Source organism: Furipterus horrens, unplaced genomic scaffold (assembly GCF_987537825.1).
Source record: "Furipterus horrens unplaced genomic scaffold, mFurHor1.1.pri manual_scaffold_8, whole genome shotgun sequence".
NCBI classification, from domain to species: domain Eukaryota; kingdom Metazoa; phylum Chordata; class Mammalia; order Chiroptera; family Furipteridae; genus Furipterus; species Furipterus horrens.
The window spans coordinates 108,362,472-108,376,123 of NW_028327178.1; the positions used below are offsets into that span (position 1 = coordinate 108,362,472).

The 13,652-nt window shown below is 55.9% G+C and overlaps 1 protein-coding gene across 1 annotated transcript in view; it reads right to left on the reverse strand.

Annotated features, from left to right (window-relative positions):
* Window positions 1-10,967: 10,967 nt before the first annotated feature.
* The window catches only part of APCDD1L (APC down-regulated 1 like), a 39,769-nt gene continuing 37,084 nt past the window's right edge, over window positions 10,968-13,652 (reverse strand). Inside the window, exon 4 of the mRNA XM_090285340.1 lies at window positions 10,968-11,729. Within this exon, the coding sequence (XP_090141466.1) occupies window positions 10,968-11,729 (762 nt within the window). The remainder of the gene's footprint in view (window positions 11,730-13,652) is intronic.

The window sequence follows — 13,652 nt, forward strand, 5'->3', positions numbered from 1 at the left end:
CGTGTACGGTTCCTCCGTGTGTCCCATGTGATGTGAGGTCCCCTGCCCTGGTGACGTGTGCAGGTGGCCTTGTCTTTGAAACCTTCCTCAGACTGATCTGCTGAGATAGGATCTTCTAGAGAAAGTGTCTGTGCGACTCCCTCCCCACCCTGTGCGTTTCCCGTACATTCGCTCGTGACCTTCATCCTCACGATGACGGTGGCCAAGGGGACAGGCCTCGGTCTGTTTGCAAAGTAGGAAAAGACACCTCCAGGAGATTAAGTTCGGCATCTTTTTCGAACCCCTGGTTTGGAATGAGACCTGTCTCTGGGAAGCCTGCTGCGGGCCCTGAGTCCCTGACGAAGACACTGTTTCGACCTCAGGACCACTCGGGGGGGCCGGGGGAAAGGCCGGGGTGGCTCCTTGGTGCGTGTGCCCCCCTCACCCCTGCCATGGGTATTATAAAGTGGCTTGAATCAGGACTCTCCTTCCGATGCTTTCTGTTCTTGGCCCTGAACACACTTCAGACCGTGAAAAAATGTGCTTCCCATTTTCCCACCGCCTGTAGTCTCTGCCCTGTGCTCCTGGGCAATGACTTTGGGGGCTTTGGATTCAAACCCACAGTCTGTCTGAGGAGGTGGTGAAGGGTGCTGGCCACGGGGGAGCGAGGGCAGCTCGTTGGAACGGGGGTCACAGAGTGGCCTGCCAGGGTTGGGAAATGGGGGGCAGGGTGCTGGTCTCAGGCCCCTCCCGAATCAGGTTGCATTGCTCCACGAAACCATCGAAATGAGCCAACAATAGCAGACCCCGATCGGGAGCGTGGTCAGAGAACCGGACTTGGGAGGGTGGGAAAGGGACTCTCCAGCCTGATTCCCGAACCCGCCTCCTCATCGGCGTCCCATGGGCCAGGGCCCCGGGCTCAGCCTCCAGGCCCATTAGTTCGGGCACGTGAGGCCACACCCCCACTCCCCCACCCGGTGTCGAGGGACCCAGACCTCCCCCGGAGAGGCGTCTTTATCTCCACCACTAACAAATTAGCTTTTGTTTCATTTATGTTCATTACAGAGTTATTTTGAAAAATTTAGAAGACGTGCGCACACGTACAAGGCTGTGCATGATAGCTAATAGGGAACCCGGTGCAGGTGGAAAAGAGTTTGTCCTGATTAATACAATTACTTCGGATATTTTTCTTAATGGAATTAATTCATTAGAAAATGTCAGCCTCCGATCTTTAGGAAAGGAAGAAAAAGCTCACCACAAAAATACAGCTATTATCTAACTTGCGATAAATATTTGCAATTATGATACCTTGGAATCCTGCCACGATATGGATTGCTTTGATTAAAAGATGTCAGTTGAATAAAGCAGTACCGGGTGTAATAGTTCCTGCTGCTGGATAAATGCTGATGTTTATTTTGAAACCCGGAAACATTGATCCTGTGACAATGCCCTGTTCCAATTACTTTATTATCCCACAGGGCTGATGTATATTTAATCATTGGGCTAATGGAAGTGGGTGCAGTCCCCAGGCTGGCTCCCTGTCCCCCGCGCCTGCTCGCATTTTGATGAGCGGCAGGACCGCCCCGGGCGGCTGCAGGTGCGGCTGCTGCCCAGAGCTTCCTGTCACGGGTACCCAAAGCCGGGTCTGGTGGAAACCAAACAGGGCCCCCTTTAGTTTTGGTTTCACGTCAGTAAACACCAACCAGGAGAGAGAAGTCAGTTACCCTAACGCAAGGTCATGAAGGCGTCGCGCTAACGAGGACGCGTGTCTTTTTCCGATGGAAGCCGATGATGAATGAGCCTGTGTGTCCCTCCCCTTGACTCGGAGGCATTCCGCGCGGTGCCCAGAGCTCTGGCTCTTGTCACGAAGCGCGTGCCTTCATTTCCCGTCTGTCTTTCGGATTTTAGACGTAAGCTAAATTCAGCGGTTACCCTCTGGCCCAGCATTTGTTTAGAACTTGGTGTTTTTTCCCGTTGACCCTCTTCCTGGGAACCAAAGAGCAGAACGCATTGTCTGATCCCGAGACCACGTGCTTTTCCTCATTCCCTCACTCACTTGGCAAACATGTATCACGTTACCTTTTCTGTTAGTGACGGAGAAATTCATCAGCTCGAGGGATTGTTTCTGTGGTTCTCATTCATCAGCAGTAAGGGGGTTCAGCTGAGCTTCTACGTGGAGAGGAAAATACAAAATACATGTGACGCTCATTCCTGTTCCCCGAGTTTCCCTTTTAAAGACAATTGACAAACAGCTGCCATTTGGAACTTCCTATAAGAAACTCAGAACAATCTCTTTCAACGTCCCTTTCACCTCCGCTCTCCTCTTTTTGAGCGAACAAGTATTTCCGTGCGTCTTGCTGCTCTTTCCTCCCCTGTTTTACGTCTTTCTGGCCGTCTGGAAAAAGACCTGCCCGGCCTGTTTCTGTCGCCACTTCAGTGCGCATGAACCTTTGGAAACGGAGGGTTTTAAGAGCTGTCTCAGAGTGCTTTCGTTTGCATAATTTTTCTTTGATGTATTTTAAGTGTATTTCCTGTTTGGACGCGGAATTCATTTGAAAAGGTGGTGCAGGAAAGGACTCCCCCGTTGTACGTTGTGATGATCTGGTATACAATCACTTCGTGGTGCTCTGGCCGGGTTTCCGTTTGCCGGGCGGAAGGAGATGAACTCCCGCGGCGTCCAGGTGGAGAGAGCCCTTCTTAGAATGTGCTCGCGTGTTTCGCGGCGGCCTGATGAAACCCCGCCCGCCGAGGCAGGAACTGCTGTCCTGGCCGACTCCACATTATGTTCAATACACCGGGCTCCGACTCTATTTAAAGGATGCTTCGGGATAAAATTATTGGGGATGGATGGCGTAAGAGCCTTGAGATGTGCTTTACAGAACATTCTAGAGCACATCACTACCCTTTCACTGCGGCTTCGGAACAGAAAATTGGTTTAAATGAAAAATTATAGATATTTTACACCAGAAAACAGACACTTAGGTCAGTGTCCTCGTTTTTCTGATGAGAAAATTTCTGCCCAGAGAGCGTCAGCCAGGGCCGGGCCTGCCCCACGTTTTCCTGTTGGGCAACCATGTGGCATTGATTGACCGGTGCTCACTGGTGTCACTTGCTTCTGAGTCTGCGATGTGCGTGGTTCCTGTCCCAGGCAACGGGTGACAGTTCTCCATGCCACACTGTTGTCTTGTTAACAGGTTAATCAAGAAAATTTTAGCTGCTTTTAGGAACGTACTACATGCACACACATTAAGATGTCATGGGAGACCAAGAAGCACACAGGACAGACAGATTTCGAAGCTCAAAATCCCTTCCCTTCCCCAGAAGCTCCTGGTTTTCCTGTTTCTTGACTCCAGAGACCTGCTGTGCACGTGTGTGTGAGTGTGTGTGCACGTGTGTGTGAGTGTGTGTGCACGTGTGTGTGAGTGTGTGCGCATGTGCCTAGCCTGTGTTTTCTTACCAGCGGCGGCTTGCCCTTCCCGCCCCGCTGTGTGTGCTGCGTTTTGACTTTGTGATGGATGTTGGGGATCATTTCACATCCACGTATTTTCTTAATGGCGCTGTAGTTTCCCTCTGTGCGATGGGCCCAGAGGTCACTGAATCAGAGGTGCACGTGTGTAGTTGCTGGTCTTGCTGCTACAGACACAGCTGCCGCAAACACCCCCGTGGATGAGCAGAAGTGTCAGGACAGCTCCTAGAAATGGTAGTGTTAGGTGGGAGGCAGGGGCTGGGGGTGGGGGTGGGGGTGGGGCGCTGCCGTTAGTGTGTCTCCCAGGGAGGGTGTCCCCACTCCAGGCCCCAGCTCCGGCTGCGTCCCACTCCCTCGCGCAGGCCTGAGGGTCTGACCCCGGCCCCTCTGCCCCTCTGGGGGTGCTTCGCTTTGGTTCGCCTTTCTTTGCATGAGGTCCAGCGGCTCTTCCAATGAGTCAAGGCCGCTTGAACACCCAGGAAGTCTGGGAGGGAATTAGGTCAAAGGAACCGGGCTCACCACACCCAGGGCTGATGGCGGAACAGCAGGAAGGAAGAATCGAAGGCCACATCGTTAAGGTGTGGACGCGGGGGTCTGTATTATTTCACTAATAGGAACTCACAGCAAAGGAGATAGAAATGGACTGAGCGGGGTGGTGGGGGGAGGGGTGGATAAATAACTCCCCGTGGCCATGCCCTGGAGCTCGGTCCCCGCCCTGTCCTGGCCACCTCCTCCTCTAGGTGCCTGCGTCACACTCAAATGCTCAGGGGTTCTCTGTTCACAGAGGACATACGAGCCGGCACCCCAGGTCGGGGGAGCGTCTCTAAGGGGGCTGGAAACGGTGGTGGTCTTGAAAGGGTTAGGGTTGGACCTGGGAGATACCGGTGTTTTCTGAACAGGAAAAGAAGGAGTTGTTTCAAAGAAGTAACTGCCCTCATTGGCCATGTCTTTGGTTAGTGCGTTTGTTCGAGGACAGATCTGCCCCCGAGAGGTCGCCGGGGTCTGTGATCGGTGCCACGTGCCCCACTAGAGACCGAAGATGCCCTCAGAGGCAACACTCAGAGCCTGGATTTCCTTTTTTTTTTTTTTTTTCTGTTTCAGCTTCCTTAGCAATGTTTGCTCAGATCACTTCAGGAAAGAAAAGGAAGAGTAAAAATTTGGAGGAACACGAAATTAGTGTTCGGGACTTTGGGAAAAATGTGCCTCTGATGCTACTTCGAAGACGTTAGTTAGGGAAGTGGGGGGACGGCCAAGCTGAGGCCGGCTCTTTCCGTGTGTCCCTTCCTCGGGGCCACGTTGCTTGTCCTCTGTGTGGCTCCAGAGATGTTGAGCCATCACGGAGTGTCCAGCTGGTGAGGAAGGGCTGCGGCCCACAGCGGTGGCCCCGTCATTGTCGCTCTCGGGGTATTCATTCCCCCCGCGCTTTCCTCGGTCTCAGACGCTGACAGTGAGCCCAGTTTGCCCAGACCCTCGGGTGCAGCCTTGTCCCCTTAGCTGGCACCACCCGCTCCCTGGCACGGGCCCCGCCCCGCACTCTCGGCCCTGCTCCCCAAAGCATTTGAACCCTCCCACCACGGTTTGGCGGTGGTTGGATTTGGTTTTATATTTTTAATTTAATTTTTACCAAAGCATTTCATGTGCGTAGTATAAAAAGCCAAACGCAGCTGACCCTTGAACAACATGGTTAGAGGCAGCAACCACCCCATGGAGCGAAAAATCTGCACAAAACTTAACTACTGCAGCCATAGTCTTACTGGTAACGCAGTCAGTTGACACGTACTTTGTATGTCGTATGTGTTATAGACTGTATTCTTACAATGGAGTAAGCTAGCGGAAAGGAAGTTAAGAGAATCACGACGTAGAGAAAATAAAAAATTCACGTACACGTGGACGCAAGCATGTTCCGGGGGCGACTGTCGTTCTAACGGCTCCTGATGGAAACCAGCATCCGGTCGTCCCCTTGCGGGGGGGCAGCCATTTAGCGCCATGTCTCCTGGTGTTAGAATCTCTCTGTTTCTGAATAATGTCGCTCTGTTACTTTTCCTTGGTTTTTCACTTCTAGGTGTGTATCTGTTGGCTTCCTTCTGAGGAAGACAAGGATTCAGCTCTAAGAACCTTTCTTTCCACCCACCCGGAAGCACATTCTGCCTCTCCCTCTCATGGTGTAATTTTTGGCTACATCAGTGGTGAAGGCTCCTTACGGTATTGTTCCCGGATGCGTTCTGGCCTGGGATCGTACGTTTCCCTCCCCGACACAACCGTTTCCCCTCGTGGGCTGGCAGATCTCAGTCGTAAATTCAGCTCCACACCCAGGCTGTAAGTCTCCTCAGTGCATTCACACACAGGGCATCTGTGATTTTGATGTTTGTGTTTTTCCTAGAAAGGTCACTCCCAGGGCTCTTCATTCTCTTGTCAACTGGTTGCTCTCTAGACCCTTCATTCACTGTCATCGGTGGGGGGGGGACCTTCTGTTCCCTTCTGGGTTGGATCCCCCGTTTTCTGGACCTCTGGCTTCCTCTTGTTTTACTGCCTCATGCGGGTGGAGCACAACCTTTAAACAGGTTTCTGAGAAAGGGTGACGTGGGGGTAATTTTTCTGAGAACTTTACATGCCTGAAAGCGTTTCGTTCTGGCTCTCCCACGGGGTGGATAGTTATACTGGGTATGAAAATCAAGACTGGAAGTTATTCTGAGACCTTTGGGAGTGTTATTCACTGACTGCCAGCTGCCCTTGGGAACTCTGATGACATTTTTAATTCCTAATCCTTTTAAAAAATTATTTCTAGGGGAAATTCTTCAACTTTAATTTTTCTCATTTTATTTATAATGTTTGAGGATTGTTGCCAGTTACTATTATTTATTTACAGCTACCTGCTCTTGGTAGAGGTATAGTATTTTCTTTTCATTGCAGAAGGTGCAGTTCTTTGTTGTTCTGTAAGAGGGACTGGGAAACGGTGGTGGCCTTTAAAAGGCTAACGTTCATTGTCGATCTGTTGCCTGCATTGTCTTCCACTTGCTAGTCCCTTTGGACGAGGTTGGTGTCTCTGTCATTTTGGAGGCTTCCCTCCAATGCCTGGTGGTCCTTGAATATCCTTATGTATTTACGAGGGACACGCTGACACGCAGATGGGCCGCCACATGTATGCAGGCGGGGTACGAACAGTGGGTGTCTGTGAGTGCCAGCTGGGTCAGGACCCAGTACGCCTCGCAGGGGCCTTCTGTCCCTCAGGGTCTGTAGTTTTTACTCGGGCTCACTTCTCGGCAGAGGAGGCTTGGCCACCCTCTCTCAAGGCAGAAGAGACCACGCAGCTTTCCAGGTTCCAGAATTTTACTGACATCTCTTGTTGGCTGTGTTCTCTGCTCCTTCTGTGTTTAGCCGCGTGATTTGTGCCTTTTTAGTCTCAGCCCATAGCTTATTGAGGTTTCAGAAGGAAGCAGAGGTGCACGCTCCACCGGCCATTTCGGCCAGCAGTCGGAGGCCTGCCTCCCAAGGTACCCAGTCAGTGCTTTCTGTATGTGAGGGTCTCACATGTGGCTCAGTACATATATGTGGGCCTTGTTAACCCGACGTGGTGGATTTTAACAGAAGTAACGACCACCCAAGGGGTTTTCTTTGTTAATTTTTTTGTTTTTGAGGGATTGAAAATTACCCAGTGTAGGAATGGGAGTAGTGGGTTACTAATTAACCCCCGGGAAACAAACACAGCATCGTTGGCAGAGACCTGTGCTGTCGGAGAGTTTCTTTGTTTCAAGTTTAAAGCCCCCGCTCTTAGAATACACCATTGATTCCTCTCGGGTCGGTCACCAGTGACGGTCTTTCCAGGGGTTGGGGCTGATGGTCCCAGGAGTCACCAGGTCCCAGAAGCCAGAGGCCCCATGGGCAGGCTGGGAAGTCCTAGATGTCTGCCTCAGGCCGAGGGTCTCCCCGTCCTCGCCCACCCCCCAGGTCCGAGAAATCTGAGACAGACTCTCGGGGGACCTCACATCAGGCCCTGTGGCCCTCTGTTCTAGGACAGCGGTTGTCCCCAGTGCCCTCCCTAAGGAGCCTGGCTAGCGGCACACAGGTATGCTCAGGTTCATGGTTGCAGGTTCTGCTCTGTCCATCTTATTTAAAAAAAAAAAGGAACACCTACATTCGAGCCACTGCTTAGAGTATGTGGTTGTCCTGTTGATGCCTGAGTTCCGAACCTCCAGCCAGTCCATACTCAGCATCTATTCATTCAGGGCTTACTGAGCTCCTACTGTGTGCCTTCCACACACTGGGGGCGCAGTGGGAAAAGGAGCTCATTCTAGGGGGGAGAGACCGAGGAGAAATAAGGACCTTCAGATGCTGATGAGGGCGCCGGGGCTGGGGCTGCAGAGGGCACTGCCCTGCAAAGATCCCAGGAGGCTCCAGGCTCCAGGGGATTTTCGAATAGTGGGGAGGCCCCTTGGCTGGGGTGGAGGGTCGGGGTGGACCCAGACTCTCCAGTCCCGGGAGGTCACCCAGAGGGGGTGCAGGTCGAGATTGCTGCCCACCTTCAGCCCGGAAGTGGGAGCAGCCCCGCCCCCCGGGGCTGCGCCAATGGCCCTGAGGTGGCCCTCAGGAGCCCCCTCCCCTGTGCTGGCCGGAAGCTGCCACCCCCCCCACCCCCAGCCTCTGTCCTGTCTGAGTCACCAGCCCCCCGGGGGCCAGGGCCAGGCGGCAGAGCCGCGTCACCAGGCCCTGCGCTCTGCTCCTGGGGCCAGCGGCGCTGCTGGGAGATTAAACACGTTCGCTTAGAGAAAGCAAAGAAATAACTTCTTTTGATAACCAGCATCTGTTAGTTAATGGGCCTCTGAGAGCTGTCTACAATTTAAACTTTTTATTAAAAAAGAAAAAAAGCTCGTTTACTCTCCTGGAAGCTTACGCTGTGAAATTATCAACCGCTCCGGTTTTCCCTTTAAACGTGACTGAACCTACAATGGAGAACATTAATTTTGTTGTGTTTTGTTTGAATGAGAACTGTGGGTTTTACTTTCCCCGCTTTTGATTAAAGCCACCTCGGTTTGTACGTGTGGGGGGACCAGACGCAAGGTGGGGAGCCAAGAAAGGCCCCCCGGGGCCCCCAAAGCCACCCCCCTGTTTCAGCCCCGAGCCTGGAGCCGCCCCCTGGCCTTTCTCCAACCGAGATGGGATGTTTTCCTGCCCGCGGCAAGGGCTCCGGAACCAAGACGCCCAGGAGGGGGGCGGCAAGGGGGCCTCGGCGCAGGCTGCTAATCAGAGGAGGTTCACGCTGCTCCCCCGCCCCACAAAGCAGCCCCAAATTGCTTCCCCCCAAACAGTTAAGGAATCCCACCCCTGTTAGGGATGGCCACCCTAGAGGAGGCTCTGAGGCCCGGCTGCCGGTGTCCTCGGGTGCTGGTGACCTCAGGCACTGCCGAACCCACTGGAAAAGGTCACGAGGACTGACCTGGCCCTTCCCTTTTACGTTTGCTGTGGAGGAAGCAGCGTCCACGGGGGGTCATCGCTTCCGACAGTGATCAGGCAGGTTCATACAAAGCATAAAACGGGTGGGATGGCTAGAAGATAAGGGAGAAAAGGAGGCTGCTTTTTGGGGGTGCTGATGGTGGGTGTCCCCTGAGGAGGTAACATGGGGTCTAAGACGTGAATGACAAGAGACAGGCTTCTAAGGATCTGGGGGAAGAGGTGTTGAGCGGGAACAAAAGGACATGTGCAAAGGCCCTGGGGCAGGAAGCAGCTCGCTGAGATCAAGAGAAAGGAGGACTGGGGGTGCGGCCTGGGCCAGGGCGGTGCAGGGGGACAATGCAGACATCGGGGGGCTGGAGGCTGGGGCTTCACGCACAGCGTCCTGGAAGCCCCCGCTGCACTCCGCGCAAGGCCTGGTCGCAGCTCAACTCAAGGCGAGTCACAGAGAGCGCGTCGGTCTCACTGGCTTTATTTTCTAGGGAAGACACTTCCCTTCCTTTCCTTTGAGTCATAATCCCCTCGGTTGACTCTAATAACTGGCAAGAACATTTTTCAGGCTGTTTAATTTTATTAAAAGATTCAAATTTGATGATAAATAGTGGCATGATTGCCTCAAGCCGCAGACACAAGCCGTGTTCCGCCATGGACACAGTACTGCCGCCCCCCCTTCTCCCCACAAGGGCCCCCCTCCCGCCCCCCGCGGAGCTGCCGCCCTGATGTAGGCTGGGGCCGCAGGTAATCATTCCTTGTGCTTTGGTAAATATGCCGGGAACGCTCTCGCTCTCTCAGACCCACAGACAACATTAACTTGGTGTTTTTCTTTTTTTAAGAAGAATGGGTAGATAAGTTAGAGCAATTCCAGCAGGCTGATTGAACCCTACACAATCTAACAGAAGCACAGGGCTTCCTTCTGAAAGCGTCATTAGCCTCACAGACAATTGTTGTTTGAGATCCGTGACAAGAGCCAGAGATGGGGATCCGGCGGAGGAAGGAGGGGCCCTCCGTCTGCCTGAGTCCCGGAAATCCTTGTGCCCACCGGGATGCCAGTTAATTTCACAAAGCAGGGCCGGTCCCAGCGCTGGGCACACAGGCCCAGCCCGTCCCCACCAGGCAGAGGAGGCCACCGGTGTCACGGGAGCAGGCTGCCTGTCCTCCGATGCCTCCGTGCGCCCCCGTGCCCCTGACCTCTCCCTGGAGTGGTCCCCAAGACACATCTGGCTCGTTTTTCTCCCTCCTTGTCAGTCAAGCACAGGGAGTCTTGAAAACAGAGGACACCTGTGCAGGGCTCATTACCGAGCGCATTGGTTAGACCAGGATCGTTAGCGTTAATTACCTGCCAAAGGCTGAAAACCCCACTCTCCTCTAAAGACCTGCCCCAGCAGCCGGCCCAGCCCGGCGGCATTTGGGGGGGGCGGCGGCGGCCACGCTCCTAGGCTTGGACGGGAACATAGTCAGTCACACGTGGTGGGGGCAGCTCAAGGCCTGCCTCGCGGACGCGCCCGTGGGTGCACGCAGGTGCTGGCGGGCAGAACTCGAGGAAGCGGTTTTCTCCGAAGCGACGAGCCCGCTGCCAGAGAGCGCGCGCCGGAAGCCCTGAGCGGCACCTTTAATTCGTGGCTCTGGTCTGAGTGTGTGTTGCTAAATTTGAATTAACGATCTTTAAACACCCACCTGCGCCAGGCAGGCCAGCGGCAGCACCCACCCCCCCGCCTGCCCTCCCCCTGCAGGGCCTCACCCCCCACCGCACAAATCCCAGGGGTGCAGGCGGGAAGGGACTGTGGTCCAGTCCCTGCCCACGAAAATTGGGAGTGAACATTCAAAACCCAAAGCGGCTGACGGACATCACCGGGACGCCGAGACTCGTGGGGACGGCTCGGGGATCGGCCGCCGTGTAGACGCCGCAGGTGCCGTTGAGGTCCGGGGCTGAGCCACCCCAGGACACGGGCTGAGCTGACAGTGGCAGGGCCACTAACTGTCCGTGACCCAGCACGGGGACCAGGGGGGCCTCCTCACGGATAGGTGGCGGGGTCTGGGCCCGGTGGGAGTCCCCGGGGCCGGACGGCGCACCCTGGTCTCACAGTCCCCAGAGGAAGGCCAGGCCGAGAACTAGGAGCAGAAGCAGAGGGGCGCCCCGGGGACAGCGCCCCCCACGGCTGAGGGCCGTCTGCAGCAGAGGCCTGTGCTGCGGGGGGACGTCCTGGGCCGCCCCACCGCAGAGCACCAGGGGCGCTTGGTAGGACGTGGGGCGCTTCTCGGGGCTGTCGGGACTGGACCCGTCGGTGGGCCTCTGCCCAATGAAGAGCAGGCTTTGCCCGAGGGGGTCTCGCTCCATCCGGAAAAGCTCGTACTCCACGTGGGGGAGCCTGATGCCCAGAGGCAGGCAGCCATTGGTGACCGTGACATCCCGCTCGGTCCCCAGGGACCAGGCCCCTGGGCCCCCGCAGCTGCCGGGCTCGGAGAAGTTGAGCAGGGCCGTGGTGACCTGGTCCATGGGGGTCACGCGAGCCTCTGTGACCTGGAACACCAGCTCTGTGCCCCCGAGGACCTTGGTGGACGGCGTGCCCCCGGAGTAGCGGCCGGCTGCGTAGACGGTGAAGGTGGGCTGCCGGCAGGCGGGGTCCGAGAAGTGGCGGTAGTACCCTTCCCAGGAGCGGTTGTGCCCGTGGAAGGTGAAGAGCCTGGTGAGGAAGAGGACGGCGGGGCGCGCCTCGCACCCGGGGCTGACCCACCGGCCGCCGAGGCGCAGCCCCAGGGCCGCCTGCGCGGGCAGCACGGGCGGGTGGTGCTCGTCGGAGCGCGCGATGAGGCCGCAGGCCGGGCAGGGCCGCGCGTGGTGCTGGGGAGACAAACAGACGGCAGTGACTGTCCCAGGGGGAGAGGGATGGGGCGTTGTGGGGGCCTGCCCAGTGGTCCCCGCCACCGACCTCACTCCCTGCCTCCGCCCGACGGCTGCTTTGCTTTCCTTGGGCCTCAGTGAGCTCCTCTCTCCTCTGGGCCTGCGCCCTGGGGTGCCCCCGGAAGGTCGCCTGCTGGGCTCCTGCTTGTCCTCCAGCACTCGGCTCCAAGAGGGGCCTCTGGGAGACATTCCCTGGCTGCCCCCCGCGCCCGGCCATCCTCGGGTCCTCTCTGGCACTCAGACCTGTCACTTGCCCTTCTCTCCACGCTCCACTTCATGGGATCGTAAGCTCCAGGAAGCCAGGACTCTCTCTCTCTGGGGCTACTCTGTCCCCAAGGCCTGGTGTGGTGCCTGGCTCAAAGCAGGAACAAAGCTGCTGAACGATGAAGGAATGAGAAACGGCGTGGAGGTGCCTTATGTCCTGGGCTTTGACAGACGTCACCCTCTGCCATAGCCTGTGTGCTTGGTCCTGAAGTCTAGCCGTCCAGGTTTGTTGTCTCCCTGCCCGCGGAGACTCCTGCTGCCCTCCATACTGTTAAGTGCTCCCTAAGGGCTGGGAACCCTCTAGCACATCTCCTGCCACTGTGTCATGCTGGAGCAGCAGAAGCTACACCCAGTGGGCCAGCGGCCGGCCAAGGACGAGGCAGAGACAGGCTGCCCCCTGCCCATCGGACCTCATCGCCTTTCCAGGAAGAAAGCCTCATGCGCCTCCCAGGAGTCCGTGTCTCCACTGCCGGGTGGAGAAGCGACACTTTGTGACTTCAGAAGTCTCACCTCGGAAGGTGAGCATCCCCCCTACCGCTGCCTCGGATGGTGACCACGGCACCGAGGATGAAGGTGCTCACGCCCGTGGAGCCCCGTCGCTTGGAGCCTGTGCTGAGGCGGCGGCTATGACTTTGCAAAGAGATGGGACCCAAAGATGGCCATCGCGGTGTCATTCACGGTGGGGACAGCCAGCCGCCCCCGCGGGTCGGGCACAGCCACCGTGCTCTGTGGCCCGGGCCGCGACCTCGTCCCCTCCCGAGTTGGCCTTATCTGCAGTCGGCCCTGCCTTACAGGGTCTCACGGGCTGGGCTTACAGTAAACCGCGTCAAGAGGCAGATGCTCCCCCAAATCACGTGGGAGCAGTCAGCCTGCGTGCTGGAGTGAAAAAGCTCCTCAGAGGCCAGAACGGAACCAGATACAGACATCTCGGTGTTTGTTTGTTTGTTTGTTTGCTTTTTAAAGGAGAGCTGGTGCCCAGGGCTTCCTCCAGAGCATCGCTCTGGAAGGTGCATCTCCTTGGAACAGGCACCTGTCAGAGCGAGGCTGGCATGGGGACCAGCAAACATCTGTGTTCGCTTGGCAGGCCAGGGAGAGGGCTTTTCGGGGACCCAGCTGGGAAATCAGCTTCTATTTTGTTTTTTCTTGCAAAAACAAAAGATTTCCACAGATTGCTCCTGGGTGACTTTCATGCCAAACAAGGGCACTGGGGAGTTCTGGTTTGGGAAGAAAATACTGGATGATAAGAGAACTCCCCCCCCCCCCTTTCAGATGGCCACATTATACAAGTCAGCTTCTCATTTATTTCTGCAATGAAGCTCAACTTGCCTTGATTTCCATACTGTAGGGAAGTCTACTGCTTTTGATTTAGGGGATTTTGACCCAAAGTACTTGAAGGCTCTTTGAAATACAAATAACCGGTGGCAGAGATGTTTGTGATGGAAATAAGCGGCAAGTGGGTGGTTAGCGTGAGGGAGGGGATCGGAGCATGGGCTGGGAAGAGCGTCGGACACAGGCATCCTAACCCACATCCCGACCGTGGTCACAATGCCATGCGCTACACCAGATCCATCCCGGGCCGCCCTTCTCCCGAGAACAGTA